We start from the raw sequence: 27297 nt of genomic DNA on the forward strand, positions 1-27297 counted from the left end.
ATGAACCGCAAGAAAAGAAGCTATTTGACTAATGGAGAGGTTAAAGGTGTAATTTATGCTCACAGTCAAGTGCTGAGTTCAGGCGAGGAGTACGCTTTCCAGCCTAAGCTCCATTTGGAGACAGGTGTCGGTGACGTTCTGCCTGAGAGGACACTGGGCCCCACTAAATGGGTCACGGAGTCTGAAGACGGTCGGTCGGAACCGTACCTGCCACAAGTGGAGCCTCGCTCTCGATGCCGGAGGAGCTGGCTCTGGAACCAGTTCTTTGTGATCGAGGAGTACAGAGGGCCCGAGCCTGTGCTCATTGGACGGGTAAGCTGTGAAGTCATTATGTGAATCACCTGTATCCTATTGTATGGAGTCATATTTGTGCCTCAGAAAAATATTTTCACAAGCACATGAATATATTTTGTAGAGAAAGAATAATTAATTTGAGGAAACTAAAATGTACTCTGTGCTCAATGCATTTATATATAGTTGTGCGCCATTACTCACATAAGTTCACAATGATGACCTCTTTTCCTCAGTTTGACTCATTTCCCCCTGTCCTTTTTCCGGCTCTGTGTGCTCATGGATGTAATATTAGAACTAAAGATGTCGCCCACTCACTTGAATGAAAAATTGCTTGCCAAGCGCATAAGCCAAAAAACGTTTTCTGGACTCCAGGTTTGCTTCCTCGTTGTATAGCCCACTGGACATTCCCGCTCGGCCAATAGACTTTATTAACCTGGTTTGCAGTTCCAGGTGTCCTGTCAACAGTTTTACAGATGTCTATTTTATAATGGTAGCAACAATTCCAGCCAATTTGGATATTGGAGTAGGTTGTTTATGAATGGCTGTTTTGCTAGAAGGATTATTGCTTACTAGTGGAGTAGGGAAAGGAAAAAACAAATGGTAAGAGACCATGATGACAGTGGCCAACACTTCACTCTGTGAGCGTTTAAACAAATAAGTTTACTGTGTAAAAAAAGTTTTAAGAACAGTTTTAGTTACAAGCCTAGTTTTATGGACCATTTAAATTAAATTCGTATTAGTATTAGCTTAGTCTATTAGCTTGCAATCTAGCTGTATTGGTAGGTTGTTAGCTAACCTCTGCCATACATGCAGTAGCTAACTAAGCTAGTTGGCTACCTTGATGATTGCCAGCTACATGTATAGCCAAGGAATTATAATTATTAAGTTTCTTTTAAAAATGTTTTAAAATAAGATAACTTCCTCTAATTAATTTTGAACTAAGCATCACAAGTACCTGTGAAAATTGCAGAGCCCCTAGTCGAGTTTAATGTTTATATAGCTAGCTGACTTTTTAATGACTATTAACCACTGAATAGCATGTTAAAGGTGCTCTATGCGATGTCATGCGTTTTTTAGGCTACAACATTTCACATACAGCAAACATCTCCTCACTATCCGCTAGCTGCCTGTCCCCTGAACACACTGTAAAAAAAAACACGGTCTCTGTAGACAGCCCAGGCTCCACAAACGGCAACAAAAACAAACTGCGCCAACCTGCACCACCAAACATAACAAACAGTGTTGCAGCCAATAACCGACAAGAAGGATTTGGGGGTGGGGGTTGGGGGGTTAGTGCCCGGAAGGGAGGGGACAGGATGAGGAGGAGGGAGGGGCGAGCTAGCCTCCATTTTGTTTGACAATACTTTGAACGTCAACAAGAAGTAACGTAACCCAACATCGCTTAGAGCACCTTTAATAAGTGCCTAGCTAGTACTATTGTTTATTTGGCAGAATTTAGCTAGCTACTTACTTATCAAGATAGCTAGGTTTTAAGCTAATATAGTACAGATGGAAATTCATAAGACTAGTTATGTACTGTAACCAACCCTTTAATCATGTGCCTACTGGCCATTCTTCCAGTGCTTCCCTACTCCCCTAGCAAACGGTAATACTACTAGTAATAAGGTTGGTGACAAAACAGTCATTTAAAAATGACTTTTAAAAAACCTTCACGTATTTGCCCGTTTGACTGTTTGTGGTAATCCGCCCCAAACAGCCGATGTACCGACTGGTCAGACATTAGCTGTAAGCTAGCTGCTGCATAGGAGTGTGTATGTGTGTTTGTGTTCAGCTCCTCCTCAGACTGAAACTGAAACTCTGGTTATTTCTGTTATTTGTCTCCAATTTGTCTCCTTTTTCCTCTCGTCTCTTTATGTTCATAAAGCAGATTCATAAAGCCCCGGGACAAGTTGAAACCTTTTCAACTCGCACTGCAAATGTACATCTTCTGTCTTCAAAAGCGCTGACTCGAAAATTTGCCTCGTGTTCTGTCTAACAAGTCACGTTAAGAGAGCTCACAGGCAAACCTGAGAGCACACAGAGCAGAGATGTTAGGAGCAAGACAGACAATTTGAACCAATGAGTGTCCAAGGGTCAGGGACATTGAGAGAGGAGAAATTAAATAAGTTGGCACTTGTGTGCAAATACATTCATTCAGGGCCAAATAGATTTTCCTTTGCATGATAATAATTTCTCTACAAAATATGATGTACACTCTTGCAAAAAAGCTTTCAAAATGTCTCATTACACCCTCAGGAATGAGGCACAAATATAACTCCTTGTAACTGCAGTGTTTGTGCAGCAGCCTTCCACTTGTCTTGTCTCATACTTGAGTTTTACAGTCGCCACAACCAGCAACCTTCAGCTGCTGCCGGTGTCGCAACACGTAAAGTGTCTGAGATGATTTAAGCCACAGCACACCTGAACCATTCAGATCCCTGGGGTTTACTTGTAGCATTTCACAGTCAGACTCTCTATTGCACTAATGCAGCTGCTGGCAGCTACAGTATACTCAGGGTAGGATTATATCAGCTGTAACGCTAAACGGGGGAATGCTGCCAGCCACTTTGTAGCTAGCAGTATACTTTATGGTGACAGACTAGATTGGATTCTTACCAGTGCAGTATACACCTCATAAATGTTTAATCTTCCTCTCTGGTTGTTATTGATACAGTCAGGGAGGGGTTTTAAAGCAATCAGTAGACACACGAGGCTGCTCATTCCTCTGCAAAGCAGTCTTGGTGTTGATATTCATGTAATAAAGCATCCATTGCGAAGGGGTTGGAAGCACAACGTTTTCTCCCAGAGGCGGCTCTGTTTGTTTTGCCAAAAATAGAGACATTGAGGTGACATGTCAACAGTTCAAATCACAGGTGCCTCAACCCGTGCGAAAGAGGAGGAATTTGGCTGCCAAAGAAAGAAGTGTGAGGCAGATATAAACCCTGGAGGTGTGTGTACTGCATGAGTGAGAGGAGGGGGAAATTTGAGATTACAGAGCAGGAGGGAAGGTGAATAAGGAATTGGAAGAGACAATTTCCTCTTTTTCTCAGCTTTGTTTGTGCGGTCCGGATAATGTCTTCTCCACCATGAGAGTGTTTTTCCATGCTGACTGAAGCACAGCAGGACTGAGCCAGCAATTAGACGAGTGAGGAGACGAAGGCTGGATAGAAAGAGAGAGGATGGAGAGAAGTGGGGGGCAAAGAACAGGGGAGCATGATAGACAGACTCTCACAAAGATGTCTCTCGTGGTGAAGTGTGGGATCAAAATCGAAGCTAGCTTTGAGGAAGAAAGGAGGAAGAGGGATATGGGTGTAGGGATGAATAAGAAAACCTGAGTCCTTTATCTAGCAATTTGTAGGGTATGCTATCACTCTTTTCTATAATCCTCAACTTTATCCTCCAAGACATACACACACATACCACACACACAGAATGTACTCTAATCTTATACGGTCTCTGCCTGCATGCTGTGCAGTGTTTGTGTGAATTGCATTTGCATGAACATGTGTTGTTAACATGCATTATGTTTAAATATATATATTTGTGTACACATATTATCCATTCCATATTACCATTTTGTAGGCAATGAAATGTCTCTGTTTCACAAATGTCTCTGACACATTTCGTTTAACTGAATGAATATGCCTTGCAAAAATAATTTCTAGTTTGCTCATTGTTGCAGCAGCTGAATTTAAAAAATCGGGGCTTCAGTTCTCGTGAGTATCTTAAGGTCCACTGCAGAGGTTGTGAGTAAGCCTGGTGGATTATGAACATGTGCAGATGCGCCTTAAGGGGTAGCGAGATGTGAAGGTTCCTGGTCAGAAAGCTCAGTGTGTTGAAGGCTGAGTAATCTCTTTAGCTTTCTATTTCTGTGTGTTTGGCCTTTTACCTATCTAGCTCACACTAATATCCTCTCTGCCATTAAATACAGAGCAAGTATTCTGCACCAGAGAGAAAAACAGTCCGAGGGAGAAAGAGAGAGAGAGTGTGTGTGTGTGTGTGTGTGTGTGTGTGTGTGTGTGTGTGTGTCTGTGTGTGTGAGAGAGAGAGAGAGAGAGAGAGAGAGAGAGAGAGAGAGAGAGAGAGAGAGAGAGAGGAATGAGAAATGTGAGCAGATGGGCATTCTGTGTAACCGAGGTAACTTGATGAAAAGAGAGAGACAAGTACTGGAAAAAAGAGGTAGCTTAAAAGGTACGGGGAAGTCAGGCAGATGGATTTACAAGAAGGGGAAGGAAGGGACAGATGGACATAAGTGACAGAAAGATTTACAAATGGATGCGGCCTGTGTTAGCAGATTGCATCTGTGAACATACATGTAGGACATTCGCAGGGCCACAGTCCACATTGATGTGGTTTTGCCCTCAACAAACCCCCAGTGGCGTGTTTGGTCCAGTGAGTTAATTAGCTGTGTGCATCAGTACTCATCCCAGTCCCATATGTATCTTCCACACCTGGTGCCATTCGTTTCAGACTCACGAGCACATTCCGTATTAACATAAATCACCCATTTCACACAGTCATGTTTGCACTACTTTCCGGACTGATAGACGAGTGTTAATGAGCGATACCTGCATCAGTGCACCGTGTATGAAAGTGCTGCTGCCTGAAGGTGTTCCAGTAATTTACTCTGTATGTTTTTTTTATTTTCCAGCTGCACACAGATATGGACAGAGGAGACGGCCACACCAAGTATATGCTAGAGGGAGAGGGAGTGGGCTCTGTGTTTGTTATTGACGGCAACACAGGCAACATACATGTCACCAAGTCTTTAGACCGCGAGGAGAAGGACCAGTACCGTCTCGTCGCGACAGCTACAGACCGTCAGACAGGCAGAGCCCTGGAGCCCTCGTCAGAGTTCATCATCAGAGTGCAGGACATCAATGACAACCCGCCTGTCTTCCTCGATGAACCCTATGTTGCCATGGTGCCAGAGATGGCCAACATAGGTAATGCGCTAAAACAACATGAAAGTGACGCTCCACTCAAAATCTCTTGAAAGGTGGCTGTAAAATGCGAGTAGTGTTATCCTTCATAGGGAGCAGCAGCAGTACTCAGTTTGAATTTTTTCATCTTACAATGGATTCCAATGGGGATGAGTTTTCACAGCAAAACAAGACTAAAGGCCAATTTATGATCCTGCGTAAAATCGACTCAGTGGGTACCTATGTACGTAGGTACGTGGAGATACGGACCCTATGCCAGACCCTACGCCGTAGCCTGACGTGCACCTCTCAAAAAAATGTAACTACACGTTGCGGCGACGCAACTGTGATTGGTCCATTTGGCCGTGGCTTGGTAGCGTCACATTTCCCCCCCGACTCATTTCAGGGTTCTCCTTCTCCATAAACAACATGAAATCCAGGAGAGGGTTAACTTTCCCGCTACAGCTTTCTGACCATGGTCACAGGGGAGACACTTTGTTTCTCCGTCTACGCCTCTAGAATCAGTACCTGCTCCGAAGCTAATTCCCGTCACTCTCTCACTCGGTCTACCACACACTCCCCAGCATACACACATATGCCGGCCGTGCTATTCTCCTAAAGAGATTCGCTAGAACGAAGCAGACACCAGCGCATAAGTCACTGTACACGACATGCGTCTATAAAATGCAGAGCATTGCATTGTGGGACAGCAGAAAGTAGTTTACATCATAGTCTCGTCTCTATGTCCTCCCCATGGAAAAACCTGCATTCAGTGTTCGAGGCAGAGCCCCGTTCATTTGTATGAGAGTTGCTTAGTGGCTTTTGAAGCCAACAAAGTTCAACTTCGGCTTCGAAAATTACCTGGATGGGGCCCATAGAGCAGGCTCACTAAAGACTACTTCCAGTTTAGCGCTCCGCTAACTTGAATGTGGATTAAATTATTTATTATGCGGCTCTTGTAGACCTTCTAAATGTTATCGGACCGAATGGATCAACTTCTGATAATAAAACGAGTCATTTCGCTGGGGTTGTGACATTTAAAAAAATGTATCCATTTTCCATTTAATTCTCTTTCGCCATGTAAGTCGATAGCTCACCTGGTAGAGCAGACGCCCACATATACAGGTTTACTCCTCAACGCAGTGGCCGCGGGTTCAACTCCGACCAGCGGCCCTTTGCTGCATGTCATTCCCCCTCTCTCTTCCCCCTTCATGTCTTCAGCTGTCCTAGAAAAAACAAAGTGATGGACTGACTGGCTAACAGACCAACATTGCCATCTCAAGAAGGCTGCTAGCATGATGAAAATAATGTGACAAAAATCCATAGAAACTTCTCAGCCTACTTAGCACTACAACATTATCTCTAAAAATAATAATCCTTTTGTCTATACAATGTCAGAAAATAGCGACAAATGTCCATCAGAACTTTAGGGAGCCCAAGGAGATGATACAAACCTATCATATATGATGAAGAAAAGCCTCACATCTTTGCTTGAAAAATGACTTAAATACTTTCAAAACAGGTGCAGATTAATCCTCTGTCAATCAACGAATCAATGAATCTGTTAATCGTTGCTGTTCTAAGCAATTCCTGCAGCATGATGGAATTTCCCACTGTCTAATAATATTTTCATTATCTTACAAAAAATCACACTTGTGGCTAAGTACACTGCATCTGGCTCAGCTCCAGAAATTCAAGGCGGGCAATTGTGCAACGTGAAGATGGGGTATTTAATCATATTTTATCTAAAAAATGAATATTTTATCATACTGCGTATATGGATAGACAGCAGAGAAGTGGATTATCCTTTTAACCCTCCACAGTTCATGATATTCAAAAGATAGATTTTGAGTGGAGTATGGCTTTAAGATTATGAACCCTGCGCCAGCTTTAACTACTTTAAAACGCCACTATGCCCTCTCACGTTGGTCGCCTTGTCTCTTTCCCAGGCACGTCCATAATCCAAGTCACAGCCAGAGATGCTGATGATCCCACATATGGAAACAGCGCCCGGCTGGTGTATGCCATTACTCAGGGCCAGGACTATTTCTCTGTGGATCCTCAGACAGGTCTGGTCACAGCCTCACATGTACCGCACTTCCCCTCAAAGCTGTTTACCAGGAAATGCCCCTCTAGCTGATGATTCCACTTCATACAGTAAATCCCAGTGGCTCGGTTGGATATCATATGTTGTGTATTTGCTACCATATGTCCAGTGTGATGAAGAACATTTGAACTCACATTTTCAAGTGGCCTGGATGGTTTTTTGAATTTCCTTATTTTAAACATGTATGCATCTGACTCGCTTTGACGGTTATTTCCAGAGACGTGTTGCTGCCCAGTGGTGGAATGTAACTATGTACATTTACTCTAAGTACTGTACTAAAGTACAAATTTAAGGTTCTTGCACTTTACTTGAGTCTTTTCTTTTCATGCCACTTTCTACTTCTACTCTGCTACATTTCAGAGAGAAATATTGTACTTTTTACTCCACTACATTCATCTGACAGATTCAGTTACTAGTTACTTTAAACATTAAGATTTTTGCACACAAAACAGTTTATAAAATCTGATGTTTTATTATAAATGAAACTACCCAACAATATATAGGCCTACAAGTCCAGCTGAAATGATTAGCCGATTAAACACTTAGTTGATTGACAGAACTGTTTGGATCGTTTCAAGTTTCTAAAATGTGTTTCTGCATTAAGTACTTTTACTTTTAATTAAGTAAGTTTTAATTGAATTAAGTACATTTTCCTGAATATACTTAGAGCCGAGTATTTTTACAGTGTGGCATTAGTACTTTTACGTAATTGAAGGATCTGAATACTTTTTCCCCCACTGTCTTGAGTCATATGTTTTTCAATGTCCTAATTCTAAACATGTATGCATCTGACTCGCTCTGACGGTTATTTCCAGAGATGATGTGTCACTGTGAAATCTGTTTCCGTTGTGATGTTTTTGCTGCATGTCCCGCTCTCCTTCTGTCACCCCAGGCGTCCTGCGGACAGCCATTCCAGACATGGACAGAGAGACTCGGGACGAATATCTGGTCGTCCTCCAGGCCAAAGACATGGGTGGGCATCTGGGCGGATTATCAGGGACCACTACCATCACTGTGAGGCTGAGCGACGTCAATGACAACCCCCCTCACTTCAGACGGAGTAAGCACTGCTGTTATCAGATCACTGAACTGACGGCTGTATTCAATCCCTGTAGCTGTAGTATATGTGTGTGCGAGTAGAGATTAAAATGATGAAACGTCCTGTAATGGCGTTTCATGACACCAGTCTGATGTGTTTTGCCTCCTTTGGGTCCTCGTTGTCTTGACAGGTTCAAGATAAACTCTGAAGCAGTTAAAACGCTTGTCAGTCCGGGGATCGTTGATTCTGTGCACTCTTTTCCTAATCATTGTTTTTACCATCAGTTGGAATAACATAACCCCTGCCAAAATGACTGGCATTAACATTCATACAAACACACCCGTTTGGTCCCTGGGGTTCAAAATGGACTGTGCCTTGAAGAGTAAAAGATCATGTCTACTTTTTCTTAACCAAGCTTTTCCCTGTTTCATGCTATTAATATTTCATCTTAAAGTTCAGTGCTTTCTGCTTCAATAGACGGTAAAATCACTGCAGAATGCGTCTAACGCTTTGAGACATATGCTGCTTTTCTCTCTATACTACCTCTCCCCTACTTCTTTTTCCCGACAGTCTCCACTTACCGACGTTCATCTTAATGTTTAAAGGCCCCCCTTTCCTCGGGTTGATATATTGTCCTGCAAGACAGTGCTTTATAGAAGCAATTCAATATTTCCAAATGCCAGCAGTGTTATTTATTTACTAATATCTGACTATATCTTCCCTCCCTCACCACATCAGCTTCCTGCCATTATTTTTACGTTTGACAAAAATGCCACAATGTAAGCAAATGGCTCATTTAGTTTGCTCTTTGAATGCCAGGGGCGTGACTTTGTGAATGTTCGTCATCATGTGGAGGATTTGAATGATTGATAATTAGCGAGGTAGCACCACTCTGATTAAAAGGGAAGCTTTTTTCTCTGGATTTGCAGTGCAAATGATGTATGGGCCAAGTAAACGGCATGACCTGTCACAGATCACTGGCTGCCTTTTCATGCTTGTTAAGTGAACAGACTGTAATCCAAGATAAACTTTAACGGCAACAGATTCACTCAGCAACAGCTTAAACTCTTTGTTTAATGAGGACTCATTTTCATGCCTTGAATGTATATACTTTTGTATTGCTTATATGTTTGTTTGTGTTTTGGGGGAGGGGCATTTCCGCCTTAATCATCAGGACAGCATAGATGTGAAAGGGGAGAGAGAGGAGGTAAGACATGCAGGAAATTGCCGCAGGTCGGATTCGAACCCGGACCTCTACATCGGGAAAGAAACATACATACATCTATACATGGGCACGCGCTCTACCGACTGACTACCCGGGCGCCCCTTCTTATATTATGTTGTTATATTTTATTCTACTCAGGGTTCAATGTTAATGTGTTTTTTTTACTTGCCCCAGTACAAACGTTTTATTTATTAGCGGTTATCAAATAACAACAAAAACTAAAGTGAATTGTCATGTTGCATTTTAAGTCAAGTAAATGAGCACATAAATACATTTAGGAGTATAGCGGTTTCCACAGCATTTCAACTGAAAGGTTGTGTAACAGTTAGATTTACTGGCCCAGCGTGGCATTTTACTTGCCCCGGGCAAACAGGCAACCCTTATTGTTGAGCCCTGTTACTATATTTTATGTGTCTTTTTATGTCTTTTGTTATTTACCTTTTTAAATATATTGTTATTTACTTATTTTATTATATTTTAATATGTCCTTTACATTTAAAAATTTTTTGTTTACCGTGTTCAGCCTCTCAGTTTAGCGCGTAACTATTCTAACATTTGCTAATTAGCACTAAACACACGTTGGACAAATTGAAATGTTGACCTGATGGTGGCGCTGGATTGAAAGGTCACAGGATCAAAGTCAGTACGCTTCACATCTTCTGAATGTCTGTACAAACCTTCTTGGCAATCCATCCAATATTGTGAGACATTTTAGTCTGGACCAGTCCGCCATTGCCATCCCAAAGCCATTGGAAATCTGTAGCTGCAACCCACAGATATTCAGTTTACAATGAAATAATCTGCCGATTGATGAGTCATTTCAGCTCCAATACAGACAATATGTCTAACATGTACAGTATGCAGGGTTTTTCCTGCATAGAGGCATTTTTGGCGCCCCCCAAACAGGATTTAGCCAGCCCCAAAGGAAAATTACCAGCACCAAAATGACAAGAATTGAGAATAAAAATGTGTTTAAAAGCAGTTTACCAAACAACTGTTGAACAAGCAGAACATAAACTTGAATATGAGAGCTAATCTCAGTTGTATCTCTAGAGTCAGGCTGTACCGGACGCTCCTGGTGATTTATTAACATTATTTTTTTAACCAGTTTTGTTCTTGGGGTTTTATTTACTCAATCATAATATACATTTTTGTTTATCAAATTGTCAGAAATAACAGGAAAATGCTTAGAGTGAAATTAGGTAACACAGACTCTTTAAGTATGTGGACTGATCATTCTTACTGCCGTGTGTAGTCCATTGTGCCATTTGTGCATAGGTTAAAATCATTAGTAGCATACAATTTAGTTCATGCTTAATTATACATGCCTATATTTGTACATTGAAGCAAGGGTTACTGTTCCTCCTCTCCTCGCTGGCCCTTCCAGATCCCTTCCTAACACAGTTCCAATGTAAGAAATATTCTGTGCAAAGATGCATTTAAAAGTTCAACCTAAGCTAATATGGCTTCTTCAGTCAGAGTTAGTCATACCAAGTGTCCAATGTTTTAAATTTACTCTCCCACAAGACATTCCCAACAGGGAAATACACACTAAATTTAATGTCACTTTGGAAGATATGATATAAGCTTCAGATGAAAGTAAGAATGCAATTTACGCTGACTGTTGGATTCATCTCTTACATTAGAATTACATGAGGAAGGGTCTCTTTACAGCCGGTATGAACAGGTGGAATGATTACAGCGATAAATAACTCATCTAATGTATTACATACCGTATGTGAGTAATGTATTAAAATAGATTTGAAAAAAAAAATGGGAGCCAATGCCTTAAACTTGGACGTGAAATATGTAAATGAGAGCCATAATAGCCACATGCATTATGTTCGTTGATACCAAATTGATGCAGACAGCATCCCGCTGTACCTTGAGCAATCTCATCAGCAGTCAACCATTGTGTTGATGTGTTCCTCTGTGCAGGTGCGTGGTCATTCTCCATCTCTGAGCTAGCAGCACCAGGTGTGGAGGTGGGCCGTCTCACTGCCTCTGATCCTGATCTGGGAGAAAATGCACAGCTGGAGTTCACTATCCTGGACACCGAAGAAGCTGAAACATTTAATATAAGCAGTAGAGACCAAGAGGCTGTCATTGTGCTGAACAAGGTGAGTGACGCAGGTACAGACACCTGATGTTTCCATAGCAGCCGAGGATCTGAAGCTACATTTGTCTTTTCTTTTGTTTATTTGACAATTCGTTTAAAAAAAAAAAAAGACACTTACATGTTTGCAACTATGGCTGGGTTAAAATAAGATTCTCCAAATGAAATCAATGTTTGTATGAGTGATGTATGATGATTTAATATATGCCTTTTCACCATGGCTGTATAAGTAAAGAGTACTTTAAACTAACTTTTTGGGGGACAATTATTGTAAACATTAACTTTGTAAAATATATAAAAATAATATGCGAGGGTTGCTCCTTGCTTGTACAATTTACAGCATTAGTTCTCTGAGAATCTCTTTATATCCAAGAAGAAGTTGAGTAGTAATCGAATCGGGATTCGGGACCTTGTGAATCGGAATCGAATCGATTCAGGAAATCAATGGCGATACCCAGCAACACCAATGTACATGCACAATTAAAAATAACATAAAAAAGTGACAGGATTTATTTCCATAGCGGTCTTCGTGTGTGTGTGTGTGTGTGTGTGTGTGTGTGTGTGTGTGTGTGTGTGTGTGTGTGTGTGTGTGTGTGTGTGTGTGTGTGCGTACCTGCCCCTGGAGATAGTGATGTACGGCATTAGCATCATAATACATCACAATAAAACAGAACAGAAAATATTCACGTTGTCCATTAACAGGCTTTATTCTAACAGGCCGAAGTACACTCTTCCTATTAAACTAAAACTGGTCCGTTAAATGAGTTACATACAACCCTGCCTACACAAAGGTCTTTACAGGGGTATGTTATCTAAAAGCCAGTGTTTCAGTGTTTCCTTAAACATGACTGGGTTTGGAGTCTGTTTAATCCTATTAGGAACCGTATTATTCCAATCATGGGTACATGTCGGTGGTTTTGCTTAAATGGCCACATAATGAGAAAAAATATCTAATATGTGACACTTCATGCGTTTAAACAAATTTCCCTTGGTCTGGTATTGCAAATTAATTGTATTTGGCCATTTAAACACTTCAGTACTCCACTCAAACGTTGCTCTGTAGCGGACAGGTTCAGATTCCCAAGGCTCCACACAAGCAATTAAAGAGTAACAATGAACTAATGAGCAGCTGGGGAGAAACTGTAGCGCCCATTTGAAGTAAGCAGCGGTGTTAAAGGCAGCCAGTGTGACTTTTTACTTCTAAGCATCGGGCATTCACAATTGAACAATTGCTCGGTGAAATCTTGAAATGATGAAAGCAATAACTCCAACATGTAATACTGTATGTAAGTTTTATAGGGAGATAAAAAAGAATGAGAATGATTAATGGAAATTAATTATGAAGTGCTTTGTAGGGGCAGAAATATGCAGGATATGAATCATATATGAAAGGGCTTCAATAAAGTATAGGACGCTTTATTCTTCACCCAACAGTTGCTGGATTATGAGACCCGGAGCTCTTACACTTTCTCCGTGGAAGTTGCCAACCCTATAGTGGATACGCGGTACCTAAGGAAAGGTCCCTTTAAGGACCAGGCGACAGTCCGGGTCATGGTCCTTAATGCTGATGAGCCGCCGCGATTCTCCCAGGCTCGCTACCATCTGGACGTGTCCGAGAACTGCCCGCCTGTCTGCTCTGTTGGCCGGGTCTTCGCTGTGGACCCAGACACAGGACAAAGCACCAACATCAGGTGGTTACTACTTCATTACCAGTGGTGGAATGTAACTAAGTACATTTACTCAAGTACGGTACTTAAGTACAAATTTGAGGTACTTGTACTTCTGTTCTTTTCATGCCACTGTCTACTTCTACTCCACTACATTTCAGAGAGAAATATTGTATGTATTTCTCCACGAGATAGATAGAAGTTACTTTATTGTGCTCTATGAGAGTGGGTGTCATGGTGGTAGTGCAAATAAGTCCAATAGTGCAAGGATAAAGTCTAGAGACCAGCATTAAATATGGACAATATAGGAGAATAATGTAGACATAGTAATATAAAAACTATAGTAGTGCAAGGATAAAGTTTAAATAAGAGAGCATTAAATATGGGCATTATGAGGGAATAAAGTAGACAGTAGGATAGACACAAATCAACAGTCAATATTAGAGGTTTGAAGTAATACTGTTACAGCCATTGTTCAAGTATTAAGTTACTACATTCATCTGACAGCTTCAGTTACTAGTTACTTTACAAATTAAGATTTTTGCACAGAAAACATAAAATACGCTGGTTTATTATAAATGAAACTACCCAACAATATACATGCAGCTGAAAGGATTAGCCCTGGGGGTGTCCAACTCGTTTTAGGCTGTCCTACTCATTTTTGGGCCACATACCCTTAATTTGATTGTGTACCAGACTAGTAAACCACTCTAGAAAGATCAGACACAGACACAAGATCAGTTTTCTTGTCAGTTTGATGTTGGCAAACGCAAGTTGCTTCTGCTATTCTGTTGCTGAATACTTCTTCCACCACTGTCCATTACTCACTCATTTAGTCACTCACTCAAGGCTCTCTTCACTATTTCTGTTTCTGTGTCTTAGGTACTCCATTGATCCCCAGTCAGACCCCGAGGCTCTGTTCCGCATCGCCTCTGACATGGGCTTTATCAGCACAGTCATGGAGTTGGACCGCGAGCAGGAGCAGTGGCATAATATCACTGTCATCGCCACACAAAGGGGTATGTCAGCCCCTCTGCCCCCGGGCTCTATGAGCAGCAGAGCTTACCACAGTCATATTTCACAGAAAGCACCGCCCGGAGTTGGGAATACAAAGTGTGCTGTAGAAATGACACCAATTCAGTAATAATTTCAACATTAGCGCTGGTTTCCTTTTCTTTCAGACAATCCAAATCTTGTGTCGAGGGTTGTGGTTGCCATAGAGACACTAGACCAGAATGACAATGCGCCGGAGTTGGACAGGCAGTACACAACGTCTGTATGTGACTCCAGCGCCCCCGGTCAGGTCCGTTCTTCTTTAGTTTTTGCCTAATTTTACATTTAATGTCAGACTTTATTCCTGTTTTCATCCATTCTGACTCAAGATCCTTCAAGTGACTATTTTGGTCCTTCTCGTTTTTGACTTGATTTAATTTAGTTCTTCTGTTGATAAAACAGTCATTAGAAATTGCTACAGCAGAGGCAAACTCACATCATCGTTGTTTACTCAGCTTTGCATTTTCAAGATAGTAGGTATAGATTTTTAATACATTATGATGGATATTAATAATATGCTGTAAGAGAGCTTATTAGGGGAGAAAGATATAGAATGCTCCTTTCCCAGGGCCAGGCCAGCTCAGCGGTGTCTTTCTCCCGCCGCGTCCCGCTGTCTCTCTTACCTACACCGGCCCCGGCGCGCCGCTGAAAAAAAAGAGCCGTGCGCGACCTCTGCTCGCGCGCCATAAATTGGGCGCAGGATATTACATCATTTTCACGTCACGATGGCGTGTGCCACCTTGGATGCGTCTAGTATAATTCATGTTTCAGAGTGACTGCAGGTCTCTCTTGTAAACTTACTGGGTTAAGATGAGTTATTTTATGGTGAATGAAAGGCTTGATCTGACCAAGTAGGTCATCCAATCAAATCCAAGCATTGACGGCAATGCTGCTGCCAGTTCTGCCATGGTTTACTTTTTTCTTCTTCTTCTAGTCCATAGAAAGAGCAACATCGGTAGCCTTTGCTCATTAGCGCCACCTCTGTTCAGGAGAAGACTGCAACTAGTGTCACGAGCATCAGCGCGGGTATAAATAGTCACGAAAGATCCCATGACGTCACATTTGTACGCGCCAGCTGGGCTGCGTCCAGTATATAACAGCCTTAAGTTGGCAACACTCGTGAGTTAAGTATCTCGTGCTCATGAGAAAACAATCTGAGTAGCAGTCAGAACGAGGACGAGCTATTCATCTTCCTAAAAACGCAATAAAATGTACCTGATAGTGTTACGTTCAGTAAAGGCAATTCTGTGTTACCTTATTTGGCAGAAATCTATGCATTTTCCTGTTATTTCTGACAATTTGATCATCAAAAATGTATACTATGCTTGAGTAAATAAAACCTTAATTAACAAAACTGGTTACAAAAATAATATGAATATTTAAATTTTATTTATATTTGATTGCTATTTTTATTCTCAATTCTTATGTTGGCGCTGGTGATTTTCTTTTGGGGCTGGCTTAAACCTCTTTTCGATCCTGTTATTGAGCTTTCGACTCAGATTTATCTTGACCACTGAAACAGAGCATCCTGACGTGTGTTATGCAGGTAGTTCAGGTTCTGCGAGCCATTGACAGGGACCATGGAGGGCAGGACACCCCGATCCACTTCAGCATCCCTCCAGAGTCCAGCTCTGCCCTCAACCTCTCCATCAGGGAAACAGGAGGTTGCAGCGATTGGCTCTGTTTTTCTATTTCATGCTTAATCCAGAAACACGACACAAGCCCAAAACCTGTGTGAGCTTTGCTGTGCAGTTGCCCGTGTTTGATGTGTCTTTTTTGTCACATTATCAGGTGTGACAGCCAGCCTGGTGCTCCAGTCAGCCTTGGAGCCCCTCCCTGGCTTCTCTACATCCTCGCTCACCCTCTACGTGCCAGTTGTGCTGCGTGACGGAGCCTCGGGTCTGACCAACACTGGCACGGTCACCGTGACCATTTGTCCCTGTCTGCGAGGGGGCATGCAGACGGAGGATAGGGGGAGACAGAGGGACAGGAGATGGGAGAGACACATGGTTTGTCTCCCCGTGCCTTCCGCCTCGCCATCTCTCATCTTCAGTTTGGTCACCTTACTGGCCATGCTGGCTTGTGTCACCACTCTGCTGGGTGGGTTTGGTTTGGCTTCTTCGAAGCACTATGAATATCAGTGGTGGAATGTAACTAAGTACATTTACTGAAGTACTTAAGTACAGTCTGAGGTACATTTTTTACTTTACTTGACTCTTTTCTTTTCATGCCATTTTTTCATGTATTTTTACAGTGGGGTATTAGTACGTTTACTTAAGTAAAGGATCTGAATACTTCTTCCACCACTGATGAATATGTTGTGACCTTTCAGGGAAACGTTGAGCAGTTGTGTCAGGTTGCTGCTGTAACGTCTAAAGAGAATGGTGGTCATGTGTCTCTTTTTTTTGCCCCGTAGTGGTGTGTGCACTTTCGCTGTCATTGCGCCATCAGAAGCGAGACTCCCACTCGCCCTTCGAGGAGGATGATGTCAGGGAGAACATCATATCCTACGATGACGAGGGGGGAGGGGAAGCGGACACCGCCGCTTTTGACATTACAGCGCTGCAGAGCATGCACAGAATACAGCACATGCACAACAACAGGAACATGTGAGCTGTTCCCAAAAAATAAATAAATAAATAATATGTCCCATCCTTGCCATGGTGGCATGCGCGTGTGTGCTTGTTTGTATGTTCTGACTGTGTTGTGCTTCTCTGACATTTATCTCTTGGCACAGATGGTACACCCAGCAGAATCCGCCGAGGGCCAGGACGTACAGCTGGAGTCGTAACCCGCGCCCCGGCCTGGACCCTCAGCAGAGGCCCGGCTCGGCTCCACTCTACGGACGCCTGTGCTACGGTGTCCACACGCTGCCTGTTCTCAGAGATTATCCGGTCGGGCCACTGGAAGCAGGTCTGCAGTTAACACAGCTGACCCACGGGCTCAGCGGCGGTCACATTGGCAATTCCCTTGTCATCCCGAACCAGAGCACCTTCGAGCCTCTGCGGCGCTCTCCCGAGACGAGCACTGCTAGTTACGACGCAGAGCACATGCTGGCAAAGAGCAAAATCACAGACAGAAATGGAGGCAGTGAAGCAAACGCTGCTGACACAAACGAGAGTCAGGGTGAGGGAAAGGTCAGTGATAGTGTTAATACTGACGGGTACAAATGTGTAGCAATTATATGGAGGCAAAGAAAGGCCATAAGGATTTGAATCATATAAGCAAGTGAATAATGTTTCCCAATGGAAAACAAACTAAAATATTCATGCCAAATAAGCAACAGTGTGATTCATCGGGGTCTTCCAACTGTCATTAGATTCTGGTTCAAATGTTGTTGGATCCTGATTGGCGCACGGAAGAATCTCTTATTGATTGATTATATTAGAAAGCAATTTGACTGCAATCAAACACAACTATGGATTTACTGTATGTGTGTGCCTCTATTTACAGGCAGCTTTTTCTTCTCCCCTGATGTATGTGGGTTGGGGCTTCTGACCTAACATTTCAAAATAAAATAAAATGTAAAGAAACTTCAGACACCAAGGCTCTACCACGGTTACAAAAACGAATCAGAATGGAATTAATCAGACCTCTTTCCAAGTAGGAATTATATATAATTACAACCCCCGCAATAATCAAAACTGGCCTGTGCAACCCTCTCAAATATCTTATAATAATTTCCTTTACATAAATAAAGACATTTGCACCATAACTTGATGCAGAAAAGGCACAAATTGTTGCAGAAAAATTCACCAGAATGCAGGCAAAAGTGTTTGATATGCTTAAAATTTTAATTTTGCTCAAAGTGGAGATCTCACCACCCCCCCAATTAATTTAGTGGTATTTAAATTTCAACATTAAGTATTCAGTTGTGAATACATTTCATGATTAGCAATTTTTCAGTTCCTTAAAAACTTCATGATTCATCATTATGGCCTGATTTTGCTTTCATATATTATCCCTGCATCTGTGTCTGACTCATCTAATATGGCCTTTCTTCTCTTTTACAGATAAATCCACAAACAGAAACAGAGTCGACACCCGCCAACAACGCCGCCAATCTGACCCGCTGTGACCCGACTGAGTCTTCATGCCAAAGTCACACCAGCTCCTCGTCAAACCAGCAAGAGGGGCGCCTGGGCTCATCGCAGACTCAGATCAGCACCGGAGCCACCAGCTGCACGTTAGACGACATTGACACTGATTCCTCCATTCCCTCCGTTTCCGAGCGTAATTATTCAAACGGCGGCGAAATCAACTCTGTAAACCCTGCTGTTTACCTGAAAGGAGACACGTACAGCATTGTGGGCTCACTGAATCCAAACAGCAGAGGGACGTGTATGAACGGGGCTAGCAGCGGGGGGTTGTACCCAGCGGGAGTGCAGCTACTGAACATGTGCAGACTCCAGAGAAAGGAGCAGCCTTTACCCTTACCCGGGGGGATGTTTGGCGACAGCAGGGGCTGGGCGTGCGGGGTGGAGCCTGCGAGAGCAGAAGCCGCCAACCCGCAGCCCCTCCGCATGGAAGAGCTACTGAACATCCGCCTGGATCAGGTGACCTTTGACCTGTCGCAGCCGCCCTATGACTCGCTGCAGACTTACGAGTTTGAGGGCCGTGACTCACGGGCTGAGTCACTGAGTTCGCTGGAGAGCGACGGAGAGAAGGACGACGGGAGAGTGGTGGGAGGGATGGAGGAGTTAAACCAGAAGTTTCAGAGGCTGGTGGAGATCATCAGAGAGAGGGAGAAGGAGAAGGAGGAGGAGGGAGAGGGAGAGGGAGGAGAGACGGCAGAGGCTACTCTCACTCTCGATGAGACTCATAAACAAAATGAGGACAAAGAGAAAGAACAGCAGAGATGGGATTTCTAGAATGCAGTAAAAAAAAGAAATGTTCCAGAGAGGAGAAGCCTATTAACCAGTGATGGATTTTGAACACAGCAGGGGTGGCAAAACACAGAGTCCCTGACAGAGATCTTCTTGTCCCCCTCCAACCTGCCGGGAGGGGGAGAAAAAAAGACCCAGGAGGCTGACAGTAGTAGAGTCAAGATTTGTGGTGGAATCAGTGCACAGCGTATATTTCACCTTCACTATGTTTATAAAATGCATATGGAATCTGTCACTTTTCACACTGCTCTTGTAACGGATATTAATAATGCACTCGGGCTTTCAAAGCTAAAGTTATGAAAAATTCACTTTTTTTTTTTAAATATTGATTCTGAGCCCTGAAAGCTGCATTGTTTGAAAAAAAAAATAGGCCTCATCAAATATTGACCACAATTGTGATATTTAATGATAGTTTAATAGGGGCACACTCACTGGAAATCCTTGGAATGTGAATGTGACATCTGCATCAGAATCGGAGAGTTTTAGAACCACACAAGCTTACGGTACTGTACTGTACTGAAAACCGACACTGCCATGTGTTCACACAGCCTCTCCGATGAGTCCAACTGTATACATTCATATTCTGTAGCTCTGTAGAGAGAGTTCAACTCCAGTAAGTAGTCACCATCACGGTAGTGAAACCTGCTCACTATGCAATTTGCACACAGTTAGAAATGATTAGATTGTCAATGTCAAAGACTTGTGAACTGTTGTGAAAGTAGCCTACAGTAAACGATGTCCATATGTAGATATATATCCACTCCTGTTTCAGTGGTTATTGCTCATGAGTGGACAATTGATTGGGGGGGGGGGGGTATTTACTGGAATCCACACAGGAAATTAAGCATCTGATTTTCCAGTTATTAAACAGTTGCAGACATAAGCTTATAATGTACAATGTTCCTCGTAATTTCACCCACGCAAGATTAATTATAATTTGCCATTGTGTTTGCGTTTGCTCGTCTACAATTATCTCCAAATGCTTGTTTGTCTCCCACCTTTTAAAGAGACAAAATTAGGCAAAAGCCATTATGCGGTGCAGAACACACAGGCATTGTTCTCGTGATTGTTCTCGTGATGAGCCCAGAGCACAGAGGCAACAAAACAACAAAACAATCATTTACTACAGAATGTGTAATGTTATTCAGTGACAATGATTCATTTCTATTGCGTTTTCAAAGCTCATTTCTTATTCAGAAGCTATCAGGATGAGTTATTAAAAATAATGACATTATTTTCAATAATGTAATCAAATGTATTTGATTTTCTGCAATTATTCCTCGCTTCCTATCTTCCACTACAGTAGGAGTTTAGGTCTTAATCAGCTGCTGTTCTAATAAGATTGCAGTGCTTTCAAACTAAATTTGACAGAAAATCTTTGGCCTCCTGACAAGAAAGATGAGATGTACAAAAAAAAACTCCTCCGGCAAGAGAAGGAAATGCGGAGGGAAATGAGTGGGATAGTACATGAAGTGCCAAAGAAGAACTAGTCATCACCACACTGCATATTGTCAGCACACAGTGGGTATCTTCGCTAACTACCACAGAAATGTCACTGTGCAAAAATGATCAAGATCCAGACATGTCCTCACCATAGAGATCAGAAATAGATTTAATTTAACAACTAAATATAGACACAAGTTAGAATGTGAAAGACTTTCTGTATTTCCACTTCAAAAAAACAGTAGTTAGACAAAAATAAAATAATGGGAAATTAAAATATGTTTGAAATTCAAATGTGTAAAAGGCATATTGCCATTCACACACACTTTAAAGACTGCTAAGAAGAGTGTGAAGTCGAGAACATCGTCTGTCCAGGCGACAGCAGCTGACGGTACGATGGTGCCGCCTAAAGTCAGACGTGTGCATTGCAACTTTGCTATCGCCTAAGCCAGGGGTCTTCACTGTTTTTTAAGCCAAGGACCACTTATTTTAAAGAGAGATGGAGCAGGGACCCCCTACTACATATGTTGTATAAAATGAAGTTGCATATTAGACTGGGCCTACAATAACGTGTAGGGCTGCCTAAAGCCTTTATACATACCTTTTTTCCAAAGAATACTAAGCTATTAAAATAGCCCCCTAATTGTTGGCATGATTTTATAAATCATGTTTTAATGTTAAACATACATGTGGCACAGTGAATCCTCAGGAACTGTTTCTGGGGATTACGTTAGTGACTACCTTACCTATAGGCCAGTAAGCAGTGGGGATTTATATTGGCTAATAATATGTTATATATATAATATAGACTTTTTAATTTTTTTGAAACTTTCAAAAACTAACAATAATGTTGCTGTTGAAGATCTCTGAACTAAGTGGTGAATTGTAACATCACACCACAGTTTCTTTTGATCTATAAAACCAGAGGACTGGCTCGTTCATTCATTTGGATTTTCAAGAAAAGTTTAGTTGTCCAGATGTTTGCTGCTGTGTAAAACTGTTTGTGGTGAACGGAGGATATTGTAATTGTTCTCATAGCGGTATATCTCCAGCCTACAGTTGTGCCACCTTACTTCATCTTGCATCTTAACAGAAAGCAAAACTGGATTAAAGTGTGTAAAATGTGTCATATAAAGCTACGGTGACAGCTTTTGGTTGAAACCTAGAGAGTGGCTGGGATATTCGGTAAACAGATTTCATCGTTTTGTTGTTTCCCTAATTTTTGTAATTCTAATTGTACTCCTATTTTTCAATTTGGGTTTTATTTGAAAATGATTATTATTATTACATTAGGGTACAGATCTTCAACAGGGGGGTCCTCGGGGGATGGGGGGGCACCAAGATATTGTTTAATCATTTAAAAATCTTTCTTTCAAAAGTTAAAATATGTCTTTAAATATATATAAACATAAGTAACATATTAATAGTAAAGATAAATCAGCCTATTTGTGATTTACACAACAGTGCTAACAGGCTTACTGGTCTGAAAGTTAAGCTTAAGCACTCACTGTGCTTAATGTATGTTTAACATTAAAACATGATGTATAAATATATGAATATGTCGATAATATTTATTTTAATACCTTAGTATTGTATACACCATATAAAGATATGTGTTAAGGCCTTAGGCATCCCTACACGGTAATGTAGGCCCAGTTTAAAATGCGACTCAATTTTATACAATATGTAATAGGGGTCCTTGACCTAAAAAACCCTACATTAGGGTGTTGGTGTTTTTAAACAAAAAAGACCCCTCTTCCCATCGCAGTCATTTTTGTACAATCCCTAATTAGCTCCTCTCATAGCTACCTGTTTCTTACTGAATTTGTAGTTCCCAACAAAGGTTGAAGAATATATCGAAGGGGTCACGGGATGATTACCAGGATTGGAAAGCAAAAACACATATTCCTGCTACACAAAACTATGTTTATTTGTCAGACTTTCCTCTAAACGTTGCTTTATTGTTCTCATGAATTACTGGAAATGTTAACATCTTCAGGTCTACACACTCTTCACATAAAACAAGGGGAAACCCACAAAATCCGATCCTCATCTTGACCGAAGAAAGCCAACAAATGTCCCATATACAGATAACACAAATCTCTGTGCCGTTCTGACTCTCATAACCATTCATATAAATGTGCTTATCATGAGCTTGACCACTGTTCATTCAAACAATAATTGCATTATTGCAGCATAGCATTTAATTTAACGACGCTGCTACAATACTGCAGCTGCTGCTGACTGTCACTCTGTAGTCTGGGAGAAGAAAGACAATAGCAGCACACAAAATAATAGTAGGCACGTAGCAGCAGAAATCCCAGCTGGGCACCATTTTGATTTCATCACATCAGAATCAATCAAATTTAGGAAAATATAGTACAGAACCAGTCTGCCCAGCAATTGTTCTCAATGAGAAAAATATACATCTAGGATTTATTATTCTATATTATGAAAAGGGTTACAAATATCATTTTTTTTTAATCACAAACTATGGTTTTACATACACACATTTGGCTGTAATGAGTTGGAAATGTGCCCTTGTCTACATGGGACCAGTTTCTTGCTGGTTTACATCCCATTCTGTTCCCTAAATTAAAAAAAAACATTTGTTATTATATATATTGTTATTTGGGTAAATAAGTAGTCACCAGATTTATTTCCAAAGAGCAGATCACAGACGTAAGCGTTTGCAAAACATCCCCATACACGCACATGCGTACACACACACACACACACACACACACCCTCACACAGATCTTCAATTGATCACCCCCCAAGCAGAAAATGTACACATTTAATTGGAAAATGAAAGGCATTAAACAATTACAAGTGCTTGTTTCTTTTTAAGGCAGCAGATATTGAAATGTTTAGCACATTTTCTCCCCTAAAGAAAGAAAAAAAAATTTAATGATTTAAATGACATATGTTTGAGAAATTACAACTTTAAAATGATTTTGCTCATTGAATATCACAGTGCAACAAAAGTCCACCTGGAGCAGCTTAGTCATTTTTTGCTTACGTGGAAATGTTTCGATAGTTTTACATCTTTGTGAACCGCTCGTCGTCTGAGAATGACATGTTGTAAACACCGTCACTCGCAGTGCCATTTTCCTCCTCATCTTCACTTTTCTCGTTCTTTTTGCTAGAAGAAGAAGAATACAGAAACAAGACTGACTAAGCCCAGTGATCCCGTTTACAAAATGATAAATATAATTCATCTACAGACATCTGCTTACCGTTTCTTTTGGAGCACAGAGGTCACAAGCAGAATGATTATGCCAGCACCCACAGCACCCATGACCACCCCAAACACAATGAGCCACGGGGGGGGGTCCGGGAGGACTGGTGCTGCCAGGGTAGGAGTGATGCCGATGAACTCCAGAGTTTTATCAGTTAGCAGAAAGGCACTGTTGATGCGGTTCCTGGACTTTCTATTGGAAAAATAAAAAAGTTAGGATTTAAAATGTGAATACTGGCTATTTTCAGGCCAATGTGTCTGTCACAAGTCAAACTGTGGTGCATGTCTTGATGCAACAATGTCCTGGATGCTTAAATTTAGTTAGAACCAACAGTGATGCAATGACTCTACAATGTCCTCAGTCCTTGGGCCCACTCCCATTTCAAACTGGAAAACTTCTAAAGGTAAGAGGCCAGGGTGCATCCTAGTTACTATGGGTGCCCAAACAATTAATTCACCTACAGTAAAGCCTGAGGAAAAACTTTAGTCACTATCCAACAGTTGGTGAGGTAGATGAGGGTTGCAGCAAACATTGACCTGCATAACTTAGATTGCTGCTTTTCAACTCAGCACTCCCTTCACTCAAATCTTCAATAGCATTTGATATTAAGCCTGCATTACAGCCGTGGGTTTTCCCATATGTGCTGCAGGTCCATCAAAATATCTTTTTGACCCTCACTTATTATACATCAACTCTTCCACTTAAGGTTACAGTCCCCAATTCTACCTGTGTTTCATGAACTACAAAACACATACAGAATATCTAATTCATAAGACCCTTCATACTATGTAGGAGGGTAGAATTGCTACACTTTTTAATCAAAATTCCTATCAGGTGTCCTATCAGTGGTATGGTCAGTTGAAGGATTTGTTGAAATGTAGTATTGGGCAACATGTTTTTTGTTAGGAATTACAAATATTATTAAGGAAAATATTTCCTTATTATGGAAAAAAATGCATATTCTTCTTCGAACACATTCTTTTTTTTCAGTAGCCCTGTAGTTTTGCTGCCACAGCTTATGAGCGTATGCTTGCTAATGTCGATAAATAGCTTCACTTACAGTATCTAGTAATACAGTAACAGCTATGATTCCCACATATTAAGACAATTCCACTTTTACACAAAACCAACCAACTAACCCAAAGCACTAAATGGAACATTGACTCTAAATGTCATTTTTTTTTTATGACCTCGGACCTCTCATAACATTTCCAAATGAGGATTTACAGTAAAGAAGAGCAGCAGTGTCACTGTAGCGTTATTATGGAACCCACGTAACTTCTAGGCAAGTCCCCCTTCAACAGCATTCACACGCTACGATTGGCCAGGCGTCCATGCTTACGCTAAGTAACGTTACCTGATGTGTTCAGGTCCTATCCCCTGACTAATTGGCTATCCTAACCAGGGATGCACTGAATCCAGGATTCGGCTTCGGATTCGGCCGAATATTGGGCTTTTTGACGGGGTTCGGTTTCTGGCTAACCTTAGAATTTTTTTCCAGTAAACCGAACCCTACGCTTGCACTACGTGCACTACACTGGTCGACGTAATGACGGCACCGTTGATTATGGGAAGGTGTTTACGTAGGTGGAGCATTCAATGCAGTAGGCTGTGAGAAAGTGAAAATGGAACTCTGTAGCAGAAAAGGTGTTGTTTGGCAGTACTTTCAGTCAAAAGAAGGCCATTCAAGTCCAGCTACATGTTCAATCTACAATGCTGATTAGTCTGGTGGTGGCGAGGACCCTGAACAATACACAACATCACCGCTGTTACAACATCTGGTATGAAACATCCGAAAGAATACGAGTTGTGCATGAAGGAATCTACAGACAGCAGCCAAAATGCAGCAACTACAGGAAGGACAGTCACAGCTAAAAACTTGTGTTAACCAGACGATGGATTCAGTATTCGGTTTCAGATTCGGCAGAATCTTAACCAGGGGATTCGGTATTCGGCCGAACCCCAAAAATCTGGATTGGTGCATTCCTAATCCTAACCTTAACCACTCAAGGTCAATGCCTAACCCCAACCAATCGGGCCTTGCCTAGAAGTTACGTGGGATCCATAATAACGCGTCACTGTATCATGATTACCTGACAGCCTCCTCTACATCTTCTCTATTAACAAGCGTTGAAGTGTCCAGCGGTGACGTCACCACGAACCAGAAGGACACTCTGGGCGTCTCATCACACACGACGATGTTTGACACACTGGTGACGTTTCACGAGACAATAAAAGACCACATCAGTGTCATAACATGCTCATAAACCATGAGTCACTGATTTAATTACGGTAAAAAAGGGATTATATTACAGTTTTATAGTTTAGTATTGTGCCCGTTTCATGTACACAGAGAAGTATTCTTGAACTTTGTATTGTATGTTTCTTAAACCAAACCGCAGAAGAGAACACAAAGGTTTTCTTACTTATACATCTGGCTGTTGAAGTGAGTCCTCATAGCAAAAGCCAGAGTTGCTTGGAACAGGAACATTTCGTTCTCATTCCAAACATACTGCAAAAACATCAACAGACCATGTGTTGTTTTCAGTAAAGACCTTCATGGTTAATTGATCACCAGATGGACCTTGTCCTTGTAAGTAGTCACACACACACTTTGAGTGTATTCTAGACAGTCGTCAGCATAACGTAGCTGTTTGCATGAATGATCAGTTGATGATGAATAATATAGTATGATTACAGTATGAGAACAGCATATAACATAATGAAAGAGATTGTATTTATGATCTGATGCTTTGATGGTTTAGCGGCTGAATATTTAAATGTATACGTACAGCTTGATCTCCCAGAGCAGTTTTGATGCTGAGTCGGACTTTGTAGCCATCGGAAGCACCTTTTATTTAAAGATGAAACATATTTAAATTCACTGATGGGATCATTTCATATATAGTAAGCTTCATTTTTCATTTCCTCATAGAGTTCTAGAAAGCCAGCATGTATTTTAGAATAATAGTTGAAGTCACATGTAAGCCATTGTTAGGAGGCAAACGTTTGAGTTATGTGTCTAATCCGATTTGGTTTCAGATGAGAAGCCACATTCCAAACCTGAGAGGCAAAACGAAATACATCTCGACTGTTGGCGTCATGGTAACAATGCCCATGTTTGCCTACATTATCTTAGTGGGATAAAATGTGAAAACAAAGTAAGGTGTTAAGTATGGTCCCTTACCTGGTGTACAGAGATGTTGTGCCAAAGCAGATGGCAAACAAAGCAGGACTAAGATCTTTTCCAACATTTCCCCAGAGAACAAGAAGCAAAATAATCAAATGGTACAAAAGGCTTGA

General features: G+C 41.5%; 2 protein-coding genes across 2 annotated transcripts; one reads left to right on the forward strand and one right to left on the reverse strand.

Moving 5' to 3' along the window:
- Nucleotides 1-19294, forward strand: LOC144522851 (cadherin-24-like). The gene is made up of 13 exons (XM_078258099.1): nt 1-312; nt 4946-5240; nt 7166-7285; nt 8216-8383; nt 11526-11707; nt 13138-13394; nt 14253-14389; nt 14552-14673; nt 15970-16087; nt 16215-16523; nt 16840-17032; nt 17161-17560; nt 18437-19294. Exons 1-13 carry the CDS (start codon nt 1-3, stop codon nt 19292-19294), a joined length of 3471 nt encoding a protein of 1156 aa, XP_078114225.1.
- A 4446-nt stretch (nt 19295-23740) lies between these two features.
- cltrn (collectrin, amino acid transport regulator) lies at nt 23741-27297 on the reverse strand. Its single transcript, XM_078258219.1, has 6 exons — nt 27182-27297; nt 26787-26845; nt 26421-26506; nt 26088-26204; nt 23992-24186; nt 23741-23897 (listed from the first exon to the last, which is right to left on the reverse strand). Exons 1-6 carry the CDS (start codon nt 27246-27248, stop codon nt 23795-23797), a joined length of 627 nt encoding a protein of 208 aa, XP_078114345.1. The 5' UTR covers nt 27249-27297; the 3' UTR covers nt 23741-23794.

The sequence above is a fragment of the Sander vitreus genome, chromosome 9, assembly GCF_031162955.1.
Source record: "Sander vitreus isolate 19-12246 chromosome 9, sanVit1, whole genome shotgun sequence".
NCBI lineage: Eukaryota > Metazoa > Chordata > Actinopteri > Perciformes > Percidae > Sander > Sander vitreus.